At 52.7% G+C, this 20624-nt stretch overlaps 1 protein-coding gene and 1 long non-coding RNA gene across 9 annotated transcripts in view; both read right to left on the reverse strand.

Moving 5' to 3' along the window:
* Window positions 1-12894, reverse strand: part of LOC138423711 (uncharacterized) — a 46949-nt gene extending 34055 nt beyond the window's left edge. For 2 of the 6 annotated variants that reach the window (XR_011250430.1, XR_011250424.1), the window contains exon 1: window positions 11544-12258. This is a non-coding gene — a long non-coding RNA (uncharacterized lncRNA). Of the gene's footprint in view, window positions 1-11543 lie in introns of all 6 variants that reach the window. The other 4 variants (XR_011250425.1, XR_011250428.1, XR_011250433.1 and 1 more) reach the window with 4 other exon arrangements.
* Window positions 12895-14791: 1897 nt separating this feature from the next.
* Window positions 14792-19453, reverse strand: NKX2-1 (NK2 homeobox 1). Of its 3 annotated transcripts, none has more exons than XM_069559977.1 (3): window positions 18880-19453; window positions 17351-17736; window positions 14792-16418 (listed from the first exon to the last, which is right to left on the reverse strand). In XM_069559977.1, exons 1-3 carry the CDS (start codon window positions 18978-18980, stop codon window positions 15679-15681), a joined length of 1227 nt encoding a protein of 408 aa, XP_069416078.1. In that variant the 5' UTR covers window positions 18981-19453; the 3' UTR covers window positions 14792-15678. The 3 variants fall into 3 exon arrangements, with proteins under 3 accessions (XP_069416078.1, XP_069416079.1, XP_069416080.1); XM_069559978.1 differs by lacking the exon at window positions 18880-19453 and adding an exon at window positions 18432-18608; XM_069559979.1 differs by lacking the exon at window positions 18880-19453 and adding an exon at window positions 17843-18607.
* Window positions 19454-20624: the final 1171 nt, after the last annotated feature.

Below are 20624 nucleotides of genomic sequence, written 5' to 3' on the forward strand. Positions count from 1 at the left end.
ATAGTTTTTCTTAATATCTCACAGCTAAAGATTTCCTGACATATTAGAAACAGAATATTCTTCCAAAACACACTTTTCCAGCCATCTTGAACATTCGTAGTTCAGTGAATTGTACTTTTCATTCCTGTTCAATAAGTGCTACAAGTCCTCTCACAGAAGCAAATCTCCTGGAGAAGACTTCACTGATGAGGTCAGTGTACTTGTCCCGGTGTTAAGTCACTCAGTCGTGTCCAACTCTGTGTGACCCCATTGACTGTAGCCCACCAGGCTCCTCTGTCCATGGAATTCTCTAGGCAAGACTACTCAAGTGGGTTGCCATTCCCTTCTCCAGGAGACCCACTAGCTCAGTCATGGTACTCACCAGTAAAAGTGATGCCTTTATCGTCAATCATGATACTTATAGATCCCAGAGTCATTTCCGATGTAAAAGTATGAAAAAAGAGCCTATCCTGCAGACAAAGGGAACCTAGAAAGTTTTGTTTCACCCTTATGACTCTTTCACGCTATACTCCTAGATTTTACATCATCAAGGAAAGAAGGAGAGAGATGTATTTTGCTTTTGCAATTTTCCTATATGCCAAATACCTGCTTGTTTCAATTTAAGAAAGCAAGAAAATATTTTTTTATCTTTCAATTTCACTTTGCTCTGAAAGTTGAGTACTTAGATCTTATTAAATTAGCGACAATTTCTCTGGTAAAACAAATGTGAAAAACCAGAGGTTTGTTCTACGGACAGCAAATTATAATCCTCCAAATTTCATTAAAAGATCTTGATTTATTTTCCCCTCTACTATCTGATAAGGGACACTTTTCCCAATTATTGCTCCCTGTTAGTAACGAAAATCCTATTTCTGTCTGTGGCAATTTTCAAAACTGAAGCTATCAAAGAATGCACTTACAACTTACTTTCCAAGGAAACTGCTTGAGAGTTCCTGTACCTAAGTCACTTCTTAATATTCCCCTCCCTGACCTTCCTACAAATGAATTTTCCCAGAGGAATTTATCATATATATGAAGAATTTAGAAATGGACCTGCCTGTTGCCACTAAAGTTTTCCTGGTTCCTTCTAGCTACTAAGGGATTACATGACTGATTCACTCCTCTCCTTGTCTCCTGGCAGCTAAATGGGAATATTGGAGAGCTGCCAGAAGGGTAGGTAGCCAACCTGCTTGCCCTTGATTGAGCCTGCCAGCTTTTTAATAACAGAAGTAGGGTCAAGTAAGTGAAATCACAAACTGAGGAGAGTATTCTGAGAATGCAAAGGCAGTTAATGTCCTTCCAAACCTCAGATGGCTGGCAACCCCCGGCAGAATAATCTATGATTTGTGGCACCTGACCCTTCCACTGTGACTGTTAGCTGTGTATTCACTAGAAACATATTTACAGAATCTCTCCATTAGCAAAGATGCCTAGTGTGTGATTACCCAATTGGCATGGTCACACTAGGATTTTGATACAGTCCCTATTCACAAATGAAAAACTGCACTAAACTGCACACAGGTCTCATTTAAAGCAGGGATCCTCAATCAATAGATCAAGACTTCTGGTAGATCTCAAAGAGATTATCACAGTCTGGCTCCCCCTCCCTCCCCACCCCAAGACCACATTCCCACCTCCCCCCATCCAAAGGCAAGACAGAATCTCTTTTATTCCTTTGAACCCTTAAGAATTCTTAATAAAGTTAAGAATAATTAGCTATAAGAATTATCCAAAGAGATGAGACTGTTTAAAATAGACTCCACCTCAGAAAATACCAGAAGAGAAAACTACTTGTTTAAACTAGCTATCACTGCTCACATTTATGTAGTACTCTCAGCAAAGTACTTTTTCCTCATTTAAAATGTTTTATTTACAAAGGCAGAGCCAGGCTGTAGGCTGGCTTTCCTTCATTACTAGAATCAAATACAAAGAGCATTAAAAAAAAAATTTTTTTTTGGTCTGCGGCAAGTGACAATGACAGCACTTGCCATTAAAAAGTTTACTGGAAAGTTTCAAAAGTGGTATCTCCCTGCTCCCTTTGCAGATATATGCCATTGAGGTCTAGGTACCAGAAAATTCCTCCTGATTATATCCTACGTTGGCCGACTCCAGGGTGCATGAGAAAGGTGCAGCAGTCAGTTAGGGAACTGAATCAGAGTCACTGGGAGCAAATATGTGGTCGTGAATCAAAACAGAAAATTCCCGATAAACAGAAGTCACTGGTATATGTCTCCCAGATGAGATAATCTGAGTGACAAAGTCGCAACGGATAAATAAATGAAGGCGGTAAACTCACCACAGATCAAGAACTACTACTAAGGTGACCTGATCTGACAGATAGTAACCGCAGGCGACCCTGGGGGACCGCAGCGGGGTGAAATGCCCTGAGAATCGCTGAGATCCTGCCGGCCCGGCAGGGGATGCCCGGAGCCCCGCGTTCTGGACCGAGCCCGCCGGAGAGAGGCTGGAGGCCGCCCAGGGCGCTCCGGGCCTGGACGCTGGCCGGAGCCAGGCAGCGAGGCCCCACGCCGGCCGGGCCGGTACGAGGGCGGAGGAAGCCGTGGCGCGTTAGAGACCACCATCCCTCTCCCACGTCCAGGCGCTGAGGGGCCCAGTGGATTCCGGGGAAGAGGGGGTGAAGGAGCGCTCTGCACCACGCGGCGGTTGCAGTAACCGCGCCGCCTGGCAGTCGCGCCGGGCGCCGTAGAAGCATCGGCTCCACCTCGGGAAGCGGGACGCCGAACGCCGGACCCGACCCGCGCCTGCTGCCCCGAGCTCGCGCGGGGACCGGCAGGCCAACCGGCGCGGGTGGGAAAGCCCCGCGCTCCAGCGGAATGGAGGAGCCCAGTCGGGAACCTGGGGACGCCCCAAGAGTTTGGACGCCCCTGGAATCAGGGAGCCATCTCCACGCGGTTCTTCCCAGGCGACCTGAATTCAGCCCTGAGAAGCAGCTCCGGGCATTAGCATGGCCACAGGGGAAGAAAGAAGAGTTATTTACATGGGGGGAGGGGCGGGTGGGAGGACTAGGAGGAAACCTTGCCGAAAAGAAATCTCCCATCACCACCAAAACCGATCCTAAGAAGTCCTGAGGTTCTTCGCCTGGAGATTTCACTTTAAAAGCTGAAGAACAAAAAAAAAAAAAAAAAAAATTATTCCACTGCTTTTAATTGAAGTAAACAAAGTGCAACAAATCCTAACTCAAATATGATTGCAGTGAGATTAGGGTCTAATTGCTTAGGGTTCAGGTGGAATCTGCGGGCTAAATCCTACAGGGCCAATCTGAATTTCACAATCATTCTGTCAAAAGGAGAGCGATGAGAGCCCACACGCTTCCTAACAAGTCATTTTTAACAGTTACAAGCTTCGCACAAAGACCACACAGGGCGTCTAAGAGATGCAAATCTAATCCCTGGTCATTCTACAGGCCTTCAACAAAGATGTGCTAAACCCTAATAGAAAAGAAATCAGTTCTCTGTCACCAGCCCCTGGTAAAATCTATTAGAGAATGGACAGAGCCGCATCTACAGCAGTTGCTGCAAAGGTTAAGGACAAGTACAAATAAGAGGGACCCAGTTTTGTTTTCCGTGTGAAATATCGGTAGAAGCTAACCCCAAGTGAGTGACGGGATTCGATCCGTGGCTTCGCATTCATTTGAATGCTAGAAAATAATAATAATAATAAACACATACGCTTTAAGACTTTTGAAGACTCCATTTCTGAATTTTAGGAAATGAAACAAATCCCTGCCCCCACCCAAAGTTGGACGTTTTTGCCTCAGAAATTATCGAAGAATATTAACGGAGGAGAGAGGGAGAGCGCGCAGGTCCAGGAGCGAGGACCTGGGAGTCTGGAGCCGGCTGGCCGGCCTTTGCTCGCATGCGGCGCCTCTTCATTCGCAGAAAAAAATCCGACGGCGGAGCCGCAGTGGGGCCGGGGTCCGGGATGCGCCACGCCTCCGGCCACTGGGGCCGAGCAGTGGCCGCTGACCGCGGGAAGACTGGGCGGCCGCGCTCGGCCTGGGTCCCTCTCCTCGGTCCCTCTCGAGGGCTGGGGGAGGGAAGGGACGGAGCGGCCTGGTGCCTCACAGGCCAGGAAGCATATCAAATGTGCCCTTCTGCGGTCACCGAACACATGAGGTCCTCACGAACAGTGTCATCACGCTGATGTATTAAAAGAGTTAATACATTTCAGCTCAAATGTATCACACTGTGCGCGAGACCCTTAAAAAAGGGAGGGCCCCGGGGAATCCAGGGCCCCGGGAGAAGCCCGCAAGCCGGCTGGGCGAGGGGAGGAGGGCATGCCGGGTCGGTCACTGAGGGTTGGGGGGATTCCCTTCTCTTCCCGGCGGGGCAGAGACCCCGGGGACCCGGCCAGCCCTGGCCCCTTTCGCGGGCTGCGAGCGCCCCGTACAGCCGGGCGCGCCGGGGTAGAGCCTGGGGAGCGCTCTCCTGCACAGAAGTGGTTCTGCCCGCAGCGTGTCCTCCGGGGTCACGGGGAACCTGCCGTCCCCTGCGGCTCCGCCTTCCACCAGGGGAAGCGGCCCAGGACCCGATGGCAAGGGTTGCGGGGCGGCCTGGGATCCGAGTCCCAGCAGAATCGCCCTGCGGTCCTCCCAGGTGGCTGGGACTCCCTCCACGTGGCGCATCCTTCGAGGCTGCGCCGAAAGGACAGCGACGAGAGGGGGCGCTGTCCAACAGTCAGGGTCGGCAAGCATCAATTTTTCGGAAATCCCTTCTTCACTTGCAGGGAGGAGGGCTGGGGCACTTGTGCGAAGGAAAAGATTTTTATATGTTTCCACGGAAGCTTCCAGAAGCCGCTATTTCTTCACCGGGTGGTTCTGCCCTCTGCCACCACCCTTCCCCACAGCCTCCCCCCGCCCCCCATCAGATCTCTCGGAATTTGCTCCTCCCCGGGGTTCACAGCCCGGAGCTGGCCGGGTTGAAGTTGGGAGGCGAACTCCAGTCCCTAGCCCCTCCGCTCCGTAGCCCTTTAATTGGCTTTGAAGAAAGTCTCCATTCGTAAGATATGCCTGCAGGGAAGTAAAGGGTTGGTTGCTAGATTCGCCCCTCAGCTCAAAGACGGAACACCATACACAGACCTGTTCCCTCCTCAGCCCATTCAATGCCTGCCCAGGCTAGGCGTACGTATGCCTTAGATGGGGGCTGTATTCCTTCCTTCCCATCTACTGACATTAATTGAATTTCTCGGCGCTTGCTGCTTCTCTTTGCTTTCCTCATTTTTCTCGCTAGTCCTCTGATAGGCTGACCTTGGCCGTTCTCTGATCTCCTTACCCCCCAACTGGCCTCCCATATGGGTCTTGCTGGCTTTCATTCTTCATGACTTAGCGCATCCACTTTATTTGCTTTTCCTTTTAGTACTGACATTAGGAAAATGATACCGGATTGCCTATGAAGTAAAACTGCATCTGTAAGGCTGGAATTGGGCAAGTAAGCAAGGAAAATGTAGGCACTGAAATGAAAAAACGGAAAACGAGGAGGATGAGGAAACATGGAAAAGTAGATACTGAAGTCATTTTGGGCTATAAATACAAGAATATGATGTTTCCACAGGTGATCTTTGGGTCCTAAGGAGAGTCTCCCACATCAGCTTTGCGAGTTAGGGACAGAACTTCCTGAGTAAGGCAAGCTGAAGTTTCTTCCCCTGACTAGGATTGCTGCTGAAGATGGGCCAGCAGTTCTAAATGTATGCTTGGTCCCCAGGGAGGTCCAGGAGGCTGGGAAGGAATTATCACTCATAGAACAGCGCTCCTAGAAATGGTCTGTAGTCAGCGTATCTCTATGGGGCTGTCAGGTGGCTGAAACTTCTGGCCAGGAGTCTGCTCTGGCTCTCTGATTCTTTGGAGGGCCATTCCTGTGCTTTCCTTCTGACCACCCAGCCAAGGCCCTCAGGTGGATGAGCTACTCCCCTGTGCTGTACTTAGTCCCTCAAGTCATGTCTACTCTTTATGACCCCATGGACTGTAACCTGCCAGGCTCCTCTGTCCATGGGGATTCTCCATGCAAGAATACCAGAGTGGGTTACCATACCCTCCTCCAGGGAGCTATTCCCCTACACCTAGCAGATTGAGTCCTACTAGTCCAGCCCCACCCTCCCCTCCTGTCAGTTGTATGAGTTCCATCCTTCTGTTTGCAGAATAGGGAGTGTGGAGGCTCTCTGTTGTAGGAGGCCTGTCCTGCCCCCCACCCCTTGGCTCAGGGTGAACCTGTGCCTGAAGACCACTCTTGCTTATCCACAGAATGAGTGCTAGAGAGATGGCAGGGTAGGGAGGAACCTACAGAGTTTACAGCTGGTGTGTGTATGTGGGATGTCTTTAGATCTGTGTGGTCCCTATAATTTGACATCTGTTAAAGAGAACATTTCCCCTGGAGGAGGGCACGGCAACCCACTCCAGTATTCTTGCCTGGAGAACCCCCATGGACTGAGGAGCCTGGTGGGCTACAGTCCGTGGGGTAGCAAAGAGTCGGACACGACTGAGCAACTGAGCACAGCACAGCATAAAGAGAACACCCAGGCTTTTAGGATGAGTTTTGCAGAAAATTGAGCAAGCCAGCAGGAGCTGTACAGAATCTCCACCACACACACCCCTCCCCCCCACCTCCTTCTATGGGTTCTCCTGAGATCTTCCCAGAGGCGAAAATGCTTTGCAAGGACATCTAAAAACACAAAGCCTGCCTAAGAGGCACTATGTTGAGGAGGTTAATAAATTATCTCCTTGCAACATAAAAATGGAATCGACATTAAACATGCTATTATTAGACCGAGTTTCAGCCTAATAGAAAGTTCGTTAGATGTTGGTATCTGGGCAGAGACGACGGAATCTCTTTTCCTTAAGAACACTCTTCAGGGAAAAAGCAGCAGTCCGCTGGCTTTGTTTGATTTCACTTGTTCAGAAAAAGGTTGTACGTAAGATCGTTTTAAAAATCCCTTCAGGTTAGGGTTTGGATCATCGTCGTAACCCAGTGAAGCTAATACATTCACTATATAATCTGGGGTCAAAATACACGGAAAATTTCTTCTCAGCCGCACACCAGACTTCCTGGGGAGCTTTCCAGAAGGGGTTGGGGGCCGGGTGGGCAGGCGGCGCTCCGGTCTCCAGCTAGGAACCGGGTGGAGAGTCACACAGGCTTGGGGGTGGGGGCGAGGCTGGGTGGGAGGAGAAACTGGGGCTTTGGGCTGGGCCTTGTGGGTGGGGGAGGCCGCAGTGGGCGGGGTGCTGCTTTGCAACCGGGGTTGGAGGGGAGACCTGGGGGGTGGGGAGAGCTGAGGCCGCCTGCGGAAAGGGGCGGGGGGGGGGGGCGCGGTTTGCGGACTGCTGCTTCAAACGAGCCTGGAAACCAAAACTTTCTACAACGAAAGACCATAAAACAGCTTGAGATTTTAAGTGCCCACCCTTCTAGCTGAAACCGCTGACAACCAATACGAAACCGCGGGGTCGGGATGGGGGGGCTCGGATCTCTGGCGGTGAGGTTGGGAGGCCGCCGAGCCTGTCGCTGGGTTTTGGTGGCAGCTCACCGCCCCCGCCGCGCTCGGGAAAGACTTCGTGGCTCCAACCCGCGAATCTTAGCCCCAACCTCTTCAGGCAGCCCTTCCTTTGAAAACAAGGTTGAATTTTTCATCAAATCTTTTACCCGTGTACTCTTCACTAAATGATTGTTAACCAGCACCTAGGAAAAGCACTAACATGGTTTTTCTCACCTTTCTTGCCGGCTCCCAGCCCCGCCCCCATCATGGAATCTAGATATTCTAAGCAATTAAGCTATATATTCAACAGGAATATTCGATTAAAATACATCGGGACTAAAGGCTGATGCATAAGGTCTGAGGCTAGAAGAAAATATTTAGTGCTTGCCTGCAGATTCTGTCACCCATCATCCGCTCAGAAAGCGCTCTGAATCTTTTAGCGTGTCCGGCTCTTATGATTGCAAATGGCCCTGTTTTCAAATGGAAATAAGACTTGCAAACTGATTATGTGTATTGAATCGGAATCACTCACTAGATCCTCTTGTTTAAAATGTATTGAAAAAAGGATGATGGCTGCAGACCTCTGTAACCGGCTCCCTCTCTTCTCAGGGAGGTCGATCTATTTTGCAACTTTTTGCCATTTGAGCATGTTTAAGCTGGATAATTATGTTGCCCTTGTGTCACTGGCCCAACGCAAAGACATGGTACACACACTATCTCCTATTCTGCTCCTTAGCCCTGCTTACTAAAAGCATCATCCCCTAAACACCAGATATACCAAGACACACCACACACTCATCCACCCTGCCCCAATGCTTCCATCTAAAGACCAGCTCTAACCAGGGAGACTCAGCTGTCACAAACACCAACAGAACCTCACACACTTCCACTGGGCACGGTTGTTCCTTTCCTCTCCCCTCCAGTCTCCTCTCCTTCCTCTCTTGTCTTACCAGTGAACAAAACCACAAACACACAAAGCCCCAGCTTCCACAGACAGCCAAGCAACAGAATCTAAGTACTCAGCCATGCTGAGAATTTTCAACAACTAATTTTAGGTTGGCATGACATTATAGTTGATAGAAAACAGTTCATACAGGAAGGTTAATGTCAACTGTTAGGGATGCATGATGGTCCTTGTATGGGACCATCGATGTCAATGATTTTCTCTTTACACCCCTTCCCTGTCCTGTGCTAGATGATGGCTGTGGGTGAGTTGGCTTTTGTTAAGTATTTGCAAAGGTTCCCCTGTTTGATTTGCAGACAGATATCAGAGTTTTACCCACTGTATGAGTTGTAGGTATGATACACTACAGCTCTTCCAAAATTTACTACACCCTGGCCTCAGCCTCAACAGTCCTACCAGGGAGCAGTAATCAACATTTCAGTGACTATTATTGCAGCTCAGTGAGTAGTAAGGAACTGGCTACAGTTTCTATTTGCCCTGGCCAGAGGCACAGATGTATGCTCTGTGCACACCTGTGGTGCAAGAGTTGCAATTCTTTCTGAAGCACACTCTCACAGGAAGGAAGAAGCCAGTCACTGCCCAGAACCACCCACCCTCCTTTAGACTCCACCCAGAAAACAGTGCCTTGCAGACCTAAAGGCACCAGAGTGCCCCAGAGGGGGAGAGGTTTAACCCTCTAGGCTTCAGAGCCTCCTATGAAAAAAAAAAAAAAGTCTGTTTAGAAATCTGGTGCTTTGGGGGTACCTCAGGGGACCCTAGCTTGGGAGTTCTCTCTATACACAGCCATAGCCAGATTTGTTAAATCGTTGCCTTGGTCTCCTAGGGTAGACGAATCAACTTACTGTTAGTCCTTTTCATATCATTACAGTAATTCCCAGTTTTACATCTGTGCTCGCACACACACACCTAGCCTTGTGTGTGCCCAGATCAGGTAAATCGGTAGCACACAGACCAAATAAACTCTGGTTTTCCTAGAGCTTTGGACACCTTCACACAACAACACTGGTGCTAGGTAAGGTGGAGGCTGGGCCATTCTGGGTGACTCTTCCACAGAATGGCTCCAGGATGTAGCACCCAGAAAAGGGTATCCAAGGACACTTTTCAGGTCCTGACACCTTTCATAGAAATGACATCATCAACAATCACCCCAAACCCTAGAAATGCAAAGTTTAACACTACACGGACAGCCAGGTGTTACTGACAATTCCATGTAGCAATCGAAGCCTGGACTACCGGAAATGTACAAGATGCACAAAATGGGGGACAGGAGGAGGGAAAGTTTGTCTTTCTGTTGTCAGACTCAGACCTGCCCTCTCATTTCCAGTGCTCTGTGAAGGCCAGAAGAGGGGGAACTGCTAAGGGCAGCAAACTAAGGGCAGCAACGTTTCCATCTGTTTTTGTTAGCTAGCAACAGTGTTCATACTAACGATTTCTACTAGCGGATAATGTCGGTGAAGCACACGACAACAATTTTTGTTGTAGATTGCTTCAGGAAGTCTCATTTACCGCTGTGTGTCTCAGGCAACAAGTTCATTTTCTTTAAGGACAAATTTTAATATTTCCCCCCAAAATAGTTCTGTGACATGAAAATAAATTAATATTCCAATTTAAAGTGGGAAAAAACGAACAAGGGTTTTTGTTTATTTGATTTTCTTAAGGAAAACTCAGTTTCATGTGACTTCTTCCTTGAGATAGTAAACACATTCAACTTTCTTACATCTAATGGGTCCTATAAGATCTCCTACTAAGAAAATCCTATGTTAATTTTTTTCTTTTTGAAGATCTTATAAAATAGATATATAAGATACATACACATGTGCATATATATCTATAATACATACATAGACAGGTGTCTTCTTTTTTCAGACAGGTTGTCTTATGTAGCCTACGTCCAAGTGGACAGTCAGATGTGAATATTGTATTGGATAAAAGAACCCTGTTTAACAAAGTCTGTTACTGCCTGTGACTTTTTTTTTAATGTTTGTTTCCATTTCAAGCAGAACACTAACAGTGTCCTGCAAATAACTAAAAGAGAAATAAAACAAGAAAGTCCATTTAAATCTCACCCTTTCCAAAACTTTGTTACGACTCAATTAATAACAAAGATGATACACGTTTAGGAAGCAGAGACCTAATGGCAAACATTATCAAATGAGAAACCTGGGGCTGTGCCTAGATGCCCTCCGAGTAGGGTATTAGGTCACTATCAGAAAGAAATGCATCCAGCCACTCCAAATGTGGCTTCAGAGGAGGTAGAAGCTGTGCGGTCAAGTTGCTGAGTTTCTTTGAAAATCATCGAGGAAAGTTTAGAAACACAACTACTTGGAGGGGCGGTGACATTCGGACTCTGGACTCTGGTCCTTCCCTTCAGTAAACACATTCTGTCCTCTCCTCCCATCCACACCCGGTTCCTTCAGCGACTTGGACGGACAAACTTGCCACAGAAGGTGATTGGTGAATAGGACACTTTCCTGAAGCTACCTGCCAAAGAGACACCAGAAAACTTTCCGTGCTCCAAGTTGAGGTGGAAGCCCCAAACTGAGGCCCACAGAGGGTGGCCCCAAGTTACAAGAATACATTTGCACCACCACAGGCACATCAGTCAGAAGGCGGGGAGGACCAGAGGGAGGTGGTATCCAGGATTTTCTAACAAGGAACTGCTCAAGGAACACATTCAGTGTCATCCCTCCCAATACTCGAGGTTGTCGCTTTCCATCCATTCTGAAAGACAGCAGCATTTGAAACAAACCAGCTGGCAAACCATGCCCAAGAGCCACATCATCTCAGATTCACATTTCTCAACAGGCTTTCTAGTTCTCAGCAAATAATATCCCCTATCACTTGGCTCCCCCCACCACCCCCCAACACACACACCAATCACTGGGGGGAGGGAGGGCAATGTCTAGAGAGACTGGTGGCATCAGATCAGAATTCAAGGCAGCTTCTCACAGCTCTCTTGTTTATAGAAAATGAATGTCTGCCTGGCTTGCTTTTAGTTCAGGAAAGGGGTCAGTCTTTATCAGCATGGTTCACACAGATCCTGGATTCTCCCCTCCTCCTTATCTTAAATTGACCCGCTTTTAAGATAAAGCCATAATAGAGAAAGCATTGACCTTACCTGGTCCCTAATGAGTTGAAAGTCAGAAAACCCAGCTCTCCTTTCCTCTTAGCTCGGGTCGCCTCAGAAGAGACTCGGCGCTACCTTTTGTACACTCGCGACTGGAGAAGGCCCCTCATCCGCGTCCAGACGCCCGCAAGCGCGCTCCGAGAGTGTGCGGCCTCTAACGTCTGAGACTTCTTCCACTGGCGTCTCAAAATCGGACACCTCAGTGCCAGCCCTAGGCCTGTCCCCACCCCGGGAGGATTTCAAATCCCTTGGAAGGCCAAGCCCTTTAAGCAGTGGGAAGAAGAGCTGCCTCTGGCGAGGCCCTTGGAACTGGAGCATGCGGGGCCTCCCCCCGCCTCCAGGAGTTAGGGAGCGTTTCTCGCGGAGTCGGCTCCGGCCTGGCTCTGATTTCGCTCCTGGGCCCTCGAGTTACTTCCCAGCGAGCCGGCCCCGGTCCCAGAGCCTGTGTCCGAGCTGCTGACGCATTCCCTGTCCCCTCCCGCCTTCTGGGCCTGGAGGACTCCAGCTGTACCCGCTTGTGTCCCTGTTGCGGGGTGGCGGCAGGCCGGGCTCCCCCTTCTTTCCTGCTCAGAGCATCTCTGTCCCAGTCTTCACGCCGCCCCCGAGCCCAGCCAGGCCAGCTGAGAGGGTTGCTTTCCTGCCTCTCCGACCCACAACTCCGGGCTCCCAGGCTGGGGCAGGGGTGGGGGAGTCGCTTTGGGATGCTAAACATCAAACAAGCCAAGCCTGGGGTTTCAGACCCTGAAGCCACTAGAGCCGCTCTCCAAGACTCTCGAGAAAGTCCTCGTGTTTACATGGCGAGGTTGGGGGTGGGGAACAGGAGGAAGAGGGGGTGGGATGCCGTCTGCAAAATCTCCCCCATTTCCCGCAGCAGCAGTTGGGACCTCGGGATGGATAGGGTGCTTAGGTGGCGGCGCTCAGCTTCTCCCGGATCTGGGGGCAAACTGCGCGGCCCCCACGCGTGGGGAAGTTTCCCCATTAGGGACATCCCCAGAAAGCTGAGTTCTTCTTAGCAGAGACCAGAAGCTCCCCGGGCCAGAGATGCTGGAGACTTGGGGGAGGTCCAGGAATGAAGAGGACAAAAGATCGCAGAGGCTGACGGGGTGTGAGGGTAAAGTGTATCTCCAGTCTTGGGTGTTTTACTGCGCCCAGCGCTCACCCCTTTCCCTATCGAGACGCTTCAGATTGCCTTCCAGGGCCGCTTCCTGCAGCTACAGCAGTCTCGAGGCCAGGAACGGAGTGAGTGGACCCCGCGTGACCGACGGAGAGAAGCGGCCAAGGCCCTGTTCGTCTCGGCCCCATCTGCAGACGCGGCTCCGTTCGCCTTTTTCCCGGGACCAGTAAACAGACTTCCAAATTAAGTCAGGTCTAGACGGCGAGGGGCGGGGAGGGGAAAGAACATATTTGGTAGTAACTCCATCCAGGGCAAGGGTGATCAGACCGAGGGTGCCATAGCTCATAGAATTGTGACTCTCAGTGACCCGCTCCGCAGCGAGTTGGGGTGGGGTGGGGCAGCCCCCTTTGGCAGCGCTCAGGCAATGTCCGCCCTTCCCCTTCCACGCTCCTGTGCTGGGCGTGGGGGCAGGTCGAGCGTAAGCTCCCACCCCACAGAATTCAGACCTTAGCTGTAACATCTCCCCTGCTCGGCGGGGGCCTGAGCTGGGTGATTTAACCACCTTCACAAACTGCCCGGTGTGTGTGTGGGGGGGGAACTGCTGCCCATTCCAGCACAAGTGTTCAACCTTTCCAGATTTTCCATTGTTTTCCAAAATGTGAGGAATACTGAGAATTCTCCCAACCAGCACACCGTCTAGATCCAACCAGTAACCCTCTTGAAATCTCTGAGTCTCTTCTAGATACTGAAAACAGTATCTCAGCAGCCAGACACGAGAGAGGAAGCTGGCCGTGTCCACAGTTAGGGCATCACTGGAAAAGAGTCCCCAGAAAGTCAACAGAGAGGACTGCTGGTGCCAGCAAGCACCTATATCCCCACCCCACCCCCCACCTTCATTTTCCTTACAAGTTCCTGGGGCTTGAGGGTGTTGATCCAGGAAGACAGAGATGGAGTCAGAATGAGCTGAAAAGAAGAGGAAGAAAAGGTAGAGGCAGGCGAGACAGGAAAAAAGAAAGTTGACATTCTAGGCAATAAATGAGTACATGCCAAATACGAATCAATCCCCCCTGCTCAAACACTTTCAGGCCTAGAAAAAAGTGCTGGGAGAGGCTCTGTCCACAGTGTACTCAGCCAATTTTCCTGTAGGTTCATCAGAGATGACAGAAAGAGCAACAGATTACCTAGGGACTACGACTTCTGTCTACACCTCTCTTTCTTCCTCCCCTCCCCAGAGCAGCTAAGAGTTCCCCAACAGCTATATCAGGGTACCAAAGAGACTGAGAAATTAGAGGTAGGAAGAGAGGTCAAAGATTTTTTTGTTCCTCCCAGGGGTGGATGTTGAGGGGGGATGCGATGGGGGAGAGGCGGAGAGTTGGGGACAGGAGAAAGATTCCTTACTACAAAGATTTAGGAGGCCAGGAGCCCAGAGGTGAAAATCTTGGAACAAAGAGCAGAAAGCCCTGCCAGGGGTGTTCCCAAGGCCAGCAGCCCAGTCAGACACCTTCCCGGGCCCAGGAAGCCAGAAGAAGCCGCTGCGCAGCCTGTGCGGGGGAGTAACTATTTCAGAGCAGAGACGAAACCCATGACTTCTCCACTTTCTCAAAAACAGTCTCCCACCACATCCTAGTCCCAAGGAGGCTCTGCCAAGGATTAGAAATAAAGAATTAACGTTGAAACCTACAGGGACAATCCATCTATAAAAATAATTGTTTATTCAGGGTTCTTTAAAAATGGAATGTCCAAGGCCGACTGTTTTAAAACGTTGGCTCAGCTGTGTAAGACCACAGTAGATACTTCTGCGGTTTTAAGACACAGAAGTCTGGCTTTGAAAACTACTCCTTTGGTGTCTTTCTCTTTCTTTTTCCTCCTGGTAGAAGTAGTTAAGCTTTTCTACTCTCTATTGCCGAATCCCAAGACTGCTCAAGGTTTGGTTCTCCTTAATTCAGAAGCAGAACAAAACTCTCTCTTCCTGTGGGGCAAAGACTCTGGTCTCAGCCTCCTTCTCTGGTTCAGGATCCTTTGAGCCCCCACACAATTCGAATCCTGTCAAGCCAATGCTGAGCCACTCCCCTACCACCAAAAAATGCCATTTAAAGCCAAATCAAAACCAAACAAAAGATGGGGGTTTTAATCAGAAAAAGAATCCTTTTAATTTGTATAATTTATTAGAAGCCTCTTAGGAACTATATTTAAGCCAGATATCTACATAAGTTACAACAGAAAAAGACTGACGCTGCAAATACCAAACTGCCAAATAATATACACAGATTTGTCTTGGCCCATAAAAAATATGATGGGCTGGGGAAGGGGACGGGGACTGCTTTTTTTGTTTTTGCTTTTTACAACAAAATGTACAGATTACTAAAAACTAAGTGTTTAGTCCAACTTTTGACAGCGTTTTACAACTACAAGTTCACATCAAACATAAAACGATTTTAACCAGGGCCAGTCTCAGCTGAGCCTGGGTGGCCAGGGGAGGCAGGAGGGGGCATTTCCTTTGTGTCAGTGGCAAGCGGGTTCTGTCTTTTCCTTTCCCCAGCCCCCTGTCGCCCCTTCAAAGAAATCCCCGTATTTACAAGCGAGTCCACTTTGCTGGCACGGTGTACCCAGAGTGAAGATTTCGATTTTAAGCGTCCAGAGCCATGTCAGCGTAGAGCCCTCTCCAAACTACATCCCGCCTGAGCGTGGGAAACCCATTTGAATCACCCCCAAAGACACCCCCAAAGCGGTTCTTGTTATGTCCTTCTCTGTTTAAAGACTCCTTAGAAGAATTGGATTCGCTTGGTTGTTTTATTTTCTTTAAAAAAAAAATCCTGCACATTTTAGAAAAAAAAGAAAAGAAAGACGTCCAGCAGTTTGGTCTTTGTGTTTTTTTTTTCCCTTGGTCTCAACGGGACAGGTTCTTAAGAAAAGTCGAAGCGCAGGGTGTAGCGGGTGGTTGGTGGTGTGTGACCGGGCAGGAGGGGGAAGCGATGAGGCAGAGCGCTGGGCTAGGCCCGGCCCGGCGTCCTCTCACCAGGTCCGACCGTATAGCAAGGTGGAGCAGGACATGGTGCCGTAGTCCGAGCCCGAGGAGTTCAGGTGGGGCAGGCTGGAAACCTGGCCCTGCAGCGCCGCGGGGCTGGCGGCGTGGTGCGCCAGGTCCGGAGACTGGCCCGCGCTGCCCGGCTGGTGGCCCGGGTGGGCACCCAGGCCGGGGCCACCGCTGCCCACCGAGATAGCTGCCGCGGCAGCCTGAGCGGCCTGCGCCTGCTGCTGCGCCTGCTGCTGCGCGTGGCCTTGCAAGCTGGCGGCGCCTGGAGCGGGGGCGCCGGCCTGGCAGGGTTTGCCGTCTTTCACCAGGACCGGCACGGCCACGCGGCGCGGGGACTGCTGCTGCGCTTGCTGCTGCTGCTGCTGGCACCCCGCGCCACCGCCGCCGCCGCCGCTGTCCTGCTGCAGTTGCTGCTGGGCCGCCTTGTCCTTGGCTTGGCGCTTCATCTTGTAGCGGTGGTTCTGGAACCAGATCTTGACCTGCGTGGGTGTCAGGTGGATCATGCTGGCCAGGTGCTCGCGCTCCGGCGCGGACAGGTACTTCTGTTGCTTGAAGCGTCGCTCCAGCTCATACACCTGCGCCTGGGAGAAGAGCACCCGGCGCTTCCGGCGCGGTGCGCTTGGCAGCGGGGCCATATTCTTGCTCACGTCCCCCAGAGAGCCCAGGCCGCCCATGCCGCTCATGTTCATGCCGCTCGCCGGGCCCATGAAGCGGGAGACTGTAAGCGACAAACGCACAGGGTCGGCAGGGGCCGGGCCGGGCCAGACCACCTCTGCCGCCTGCGCCCTTGGGCCAGCCCGGCCCGCCCCGACGGCGCCCTTCTCACCTAGGTCGCCTCCACCCTGAGAGGCCCAGCCGCGGCGATCGAAGGCGCCTGCCTCGAGGCCGCGCCGTCGAGGGGGTGTACTGCAGAGCTCCCCGCCTCAACCCCGGCTACCTCCCTCTGTCTCAGTGCTTTACCCATAAAAGCAGAGTGGAGAAAACGTTCCCTGTTCCTTTCCTGCCCAGCCCTCCGGATTCGTGGGGTTAGCCGGGAGCAAACCGGGCTCACGTCAGGAGCCGGGGTCTAACGGTAGACACCCAGCCGTGGGAGCTTGGGAGAGGGAGGTGTTCATTTTCGAAAGCTTGAGACCCCAGACTCTTTGTGCCTTGGCCGCTGGCTCCTGTCAGCCCGCTGAGGGCATTGGCTCGGCCCATTTAGAACCCCGTCTGGAGCCGCGCGCCCTCCCACCTGCCTAGCCTGGAGAGTGGGCCAGGCCCGGGGCCTGAGCGCGTCCCAGCAGGGCACCCTCCCTCCCGGCCAGGCCGCGCCCCTCCGACCTCTGCTCATCCCGGTTCTCTTAGCTGGGGGGACGCCTGCCTCCGCGCTCTCCCGCGCCGGAGCAGAGCGGCCAATTGGCCGCATCTGGCAAACGCCAAATACTAGTTCCTGCCCTCAGGACTCCAGGGCTACCGAGTCCCTCTTCTTGGACCCCTCAGCTCAACCAGGGCAGACTCCCCAGCTCCTACACCCGACTCCTTGGCGCCACTGCCCGGCCGCCCACCTCTGATGCCCAGCGCGCAGCCGGCGGACGCCGCGCCTTCCCGGCGGGTCTTCCCCGCGCCTCCTGCGCTCAACCCGCGGCCCCGCGGTGGGGCGGCCTCACTTACTGGCGGGGAAGCGCGGGTCTGGGTTGGCGCCGTACCATCCGGGGCCCGAGGCGCTGTTCCGCATGGTGTCCTGGTACGGCGGCAGCTCGCTCATGTTGCCCAGGTTGCCGTTGCAGTAGCCCCCCACGGCGGAGTGCGAGAGCTGGGGCACCCCCGCCGCCGTCATGTGGTAGGCGGCGGTGACTGCGCCGTGGTGCCCCACGGCGTGCTGCTGCATGGCCGCGGCCGGCGGTGCCGCCTGGCCCTGCCTGTAAGCCGCCAGCGGAGCCCCGAGGCCGCCGCCCTCCATGCCCACTTTCTTGTAGCTTTCCTCCAGGGGACTCAAGATGTCAGACACTGAGAACGGAGTCGTGTGCTTTGGACTCATCGACATGATTCGGCGGCGGCTGGAGGAGGAAGGAAGAGGAGGAAAAAAAAGGGAGAGGGGGAAGGCGAAGCCTCGCTGCTTTTTTTTTTTTTTTTTTCTCCCTTTGCCAAATATTCTGGTGTTACCTTAACGCCGATCTTGTTGGATGTACACGTAACCGAGTGGACCGAGTCCGCCTTAATTGGCTTGAGTGGAGGCTCGGGGGCTGCCTCGCGTTTGTTTTAGCCCGGCGCCAGGTTTTAGGCAGCCACCAGAGGCGGGGCGTAAGCGCTAAAGCAACAAGACAATAGAAGCCTACATCTTGCCCGAGATAATTAGCTTACATGCTGATGACAAGGTAAACACCTTTAAGTTTCACTTGTCAGGATTTTTAGGTCTCAAAGAGGGAGAGAGAGAGACAGAGAGAGAGAGAGGCAGAGACGCGACCCAAAGCATTTCTCCCCCGGACCCCCTACCCTCATTTTTGTGGGGTACGCTGGCGCGCGGGAGGGGGGGGTGCGGAGTCGGGGGGAGGAAAAGGAGGAGGGAACCGAGAGAGGGGAGGGCAAGAGGTGGGATGGGGAGTAGCCGAGGAGGAGGGCTGCTGGGGAGGAAGGAAGGTGAATGCTGCTTTGCAACCAACTTGCGGAGTTACAAAGTGAACCACTTTCCCATTCGGTCGGGGCTCCCGGGGCGGGGACAGGGAGTGGGCCGAGGACGGGGTGGGGGTTTCACCTGAGCCTGCCGGGGCCGCTCCTCCCTCCCGCCGCGGCCTCCCAGCCCCGCGCCTTCCCACTGCCTCCGGACCACATCTGGCTTCGCGGCGCCGAGCCCCAGTCGCCACCAAAGGAGCTCGGGAGTCAGGGGCCGCACCCCGGGGCCGCACTGTTGGTCTGCTTGTCTGTCAGTCTGTCTGCCTCTTCTGCCTCCGTCAGAAGGACACCTCTGCTCCCCGCCCCCTTTCCCCCCTACCCGAGAGAGAATCCCCGCGGGTGGAGGGGGCGCTGAGCAAGGGGGGATCGGCTGCCGCCGACAGGCTGTCCCAGATCCCCGCGCCCCCCCTTCCCTCCAGCTCAGGGTCTTCTCAGAGGCCCAGGGCCTTCGGCCTCATGCCCACCCCGCCCCCCAACCCCCACACGGCTATGCTTCCCCACCCCCACCCCCAGCTAAGGCAAGGACCCACCACTGGCCGCCCGAGCTGAGAAGCTGCGGGAATTCATGCGAAGGGACGTCGCTGAAGTCGCTCCACCTCGAACAAACCTGGTGTCCCCGACCCTCGCCCATCGTCCAGACACGGGGAGGTCTGGGACGGGAGGTGACTTTCCGAGGACATCACAGCCCAGCACCCCAGCCCGGGGTCACACTATTTTTCCCCCTCAGTGCTTCAGGGAAGCCTTGGGCAGGGAGCGGCGTGAGAACCGGCTCGCCTGTTGCCGGGTGGGACTGAGCCTGAACCCCGGCTGGACTAGCCGGCCGGGAGGGGGCGAATCCCCTGGCGTGAGCAGCCCAGCTGGCGGGAGGCTGGGCTGAGGCTTGCCTCCACCCGGAGCTCAGCCATGCAAAAGTGCACTTGCTTCCCCGGAATAACCAAATATCTTTGTTTAAAGTGGCGGCGTAAATGGCCAGTCGCTTTGTGGCCACGCTGGATATTAGTAGATGAGGATCATTCTGTTTCAATTGGGCGCCTCTCAGCCGGCTAGCAAGAAACTGCTTAGGAGGAAGTGGGTTTCCTGTCTGCGCGTTCCCAGGCTTCAAGTGTGAGCCCCGCGCCTTGAGGGTCCTTGGGCGCCTGGAGAGGAGGAGCTGTAGGCTGCGCTTTCCGAGCGGGCGGGCGGGCCGGAGGAATCCGCCGCGCGGCTCCGGCCAGGCCCCGGCCTCCAGCAGAGTGGACCACGGAGCCGAGCCCTCCGCTGTGCAGATCCTGAGACCCGCTCCGACTTTTCCTCTTGGATTTTAAACGTTTTGTTTTTATTGTTTTCTTTTCTCCTTGGCTGTTTCAGCCTCCTTCTCCGCGCTAGGGGTTGGGAGGGCGGAGCGCTCCCTGGTCGGGCAGGGGCCGTCAAGACACTGCGGGGGCCGGTTAAGGAGGCTTCTCGATTTGGGTTTTTGTTTTCATATTTTCGTTTCCTTCCTTGTAGAGGAGCTCCTGATGATGAAAAGGCGCTTTTGAACGATTTAATTCAGCAGGTTAGATGCCTTTTCCATTAATAGCAATTGTACTAAGGAAACTTGTTTATTGGCTTTTTATTTCAAGATTTCAATCCTCCCCTTTAGAACGGCACTCCCTCAATACAAAGCCAACTTACATGCTAACATTCAGTTTCCTCGCCACCTTATTTAAGTGGGGAGAGAAAGCTCAGGGCACCCCATCTCCTGCATACTGCACAGGGCCATATTTCCCAGCCCCCTTGGCTGCTTTGGGGCAGGCAAGCAGGAGTTTGAGGGTCGAGACAGCACTCTTCAGTTATGCTTCGAAAGACGGGTGCCAGATCGGCTCATTGCCTTTCCCACCAGGAGACTTCTCTGGGGGGCGCTCTCAAGAAGGACTCAGACTCCCATCGAGGGTGCCTTGGTCAAAGTGATGCCTAAGTCCAGGGAGCAAGGAGGGAAGAGGATGACGCTGGATCCAAGTGAAAGGACAGAGGACAATACTGTAGAGAGCAGACAAAACTGAATATAGGTCTTGTGTGCAGGCCAGCCCCCAGCCCTGGGCCTGCGCCTCAACTAGGGTCTTTATGCCAAGGTGGGAAGGGTCTCCGAGTCTCGAGTCTTCTCCCTCTCCATTACTTTATATTATTACTAAATGTAAGAAACACTAGGTGTAGACGTTGTAGTCTCTCCTGGTTTCAATGCCATTTAGAAATGGAGGTCATTCTTCACCAGGTTTTTGTAAGGTCCAAGTAAGACAGGGTGCATGAAAGTACTAGC

The sequence above is a fragment of the Ovis canadensis genome, chromosome 18 (assembly GCF_042477335.2).
Source record: "Ovis canadensis isolate MfBH-ARS-UI-01 breed Bighorn chromosome 18, ARS-UI_OviCan_v2, whole genome shotgun sequence".
Taxonomy (NCBI): domain Eukaryota; kingdom Metazoa; phylum Chordata; class Mammalia; order Artiodactyla; family Bovidae; genus Ovis; species Ovis canadensis.

Bases quoted from the DNA above. Each gene is read 5' to 3' on its own strand.
- NKX2-1 (XM_069559977.1), bottom strand. From the start codon at position 18,980: ATGGGCGAGGGTCGGGGACACCAGGTTTGTTCGAGGTGGAGCGACTTC. The intron at 17,737-18,879 runs GTGGGTCCTTGC...TTCCTCCTCCAG, and splicing joins CTCAGCTCGGGCGGCCAGTG to CCGCCGCCGAATCATGTCGA. The intron at 16,419-17,350 runs GTAAGTGAGGCC...TGTCGCTTACAG, and splicing joins AGACCCGCGCTTCCCCGCCA to TCTCCCGCTTCATGGGCCCG.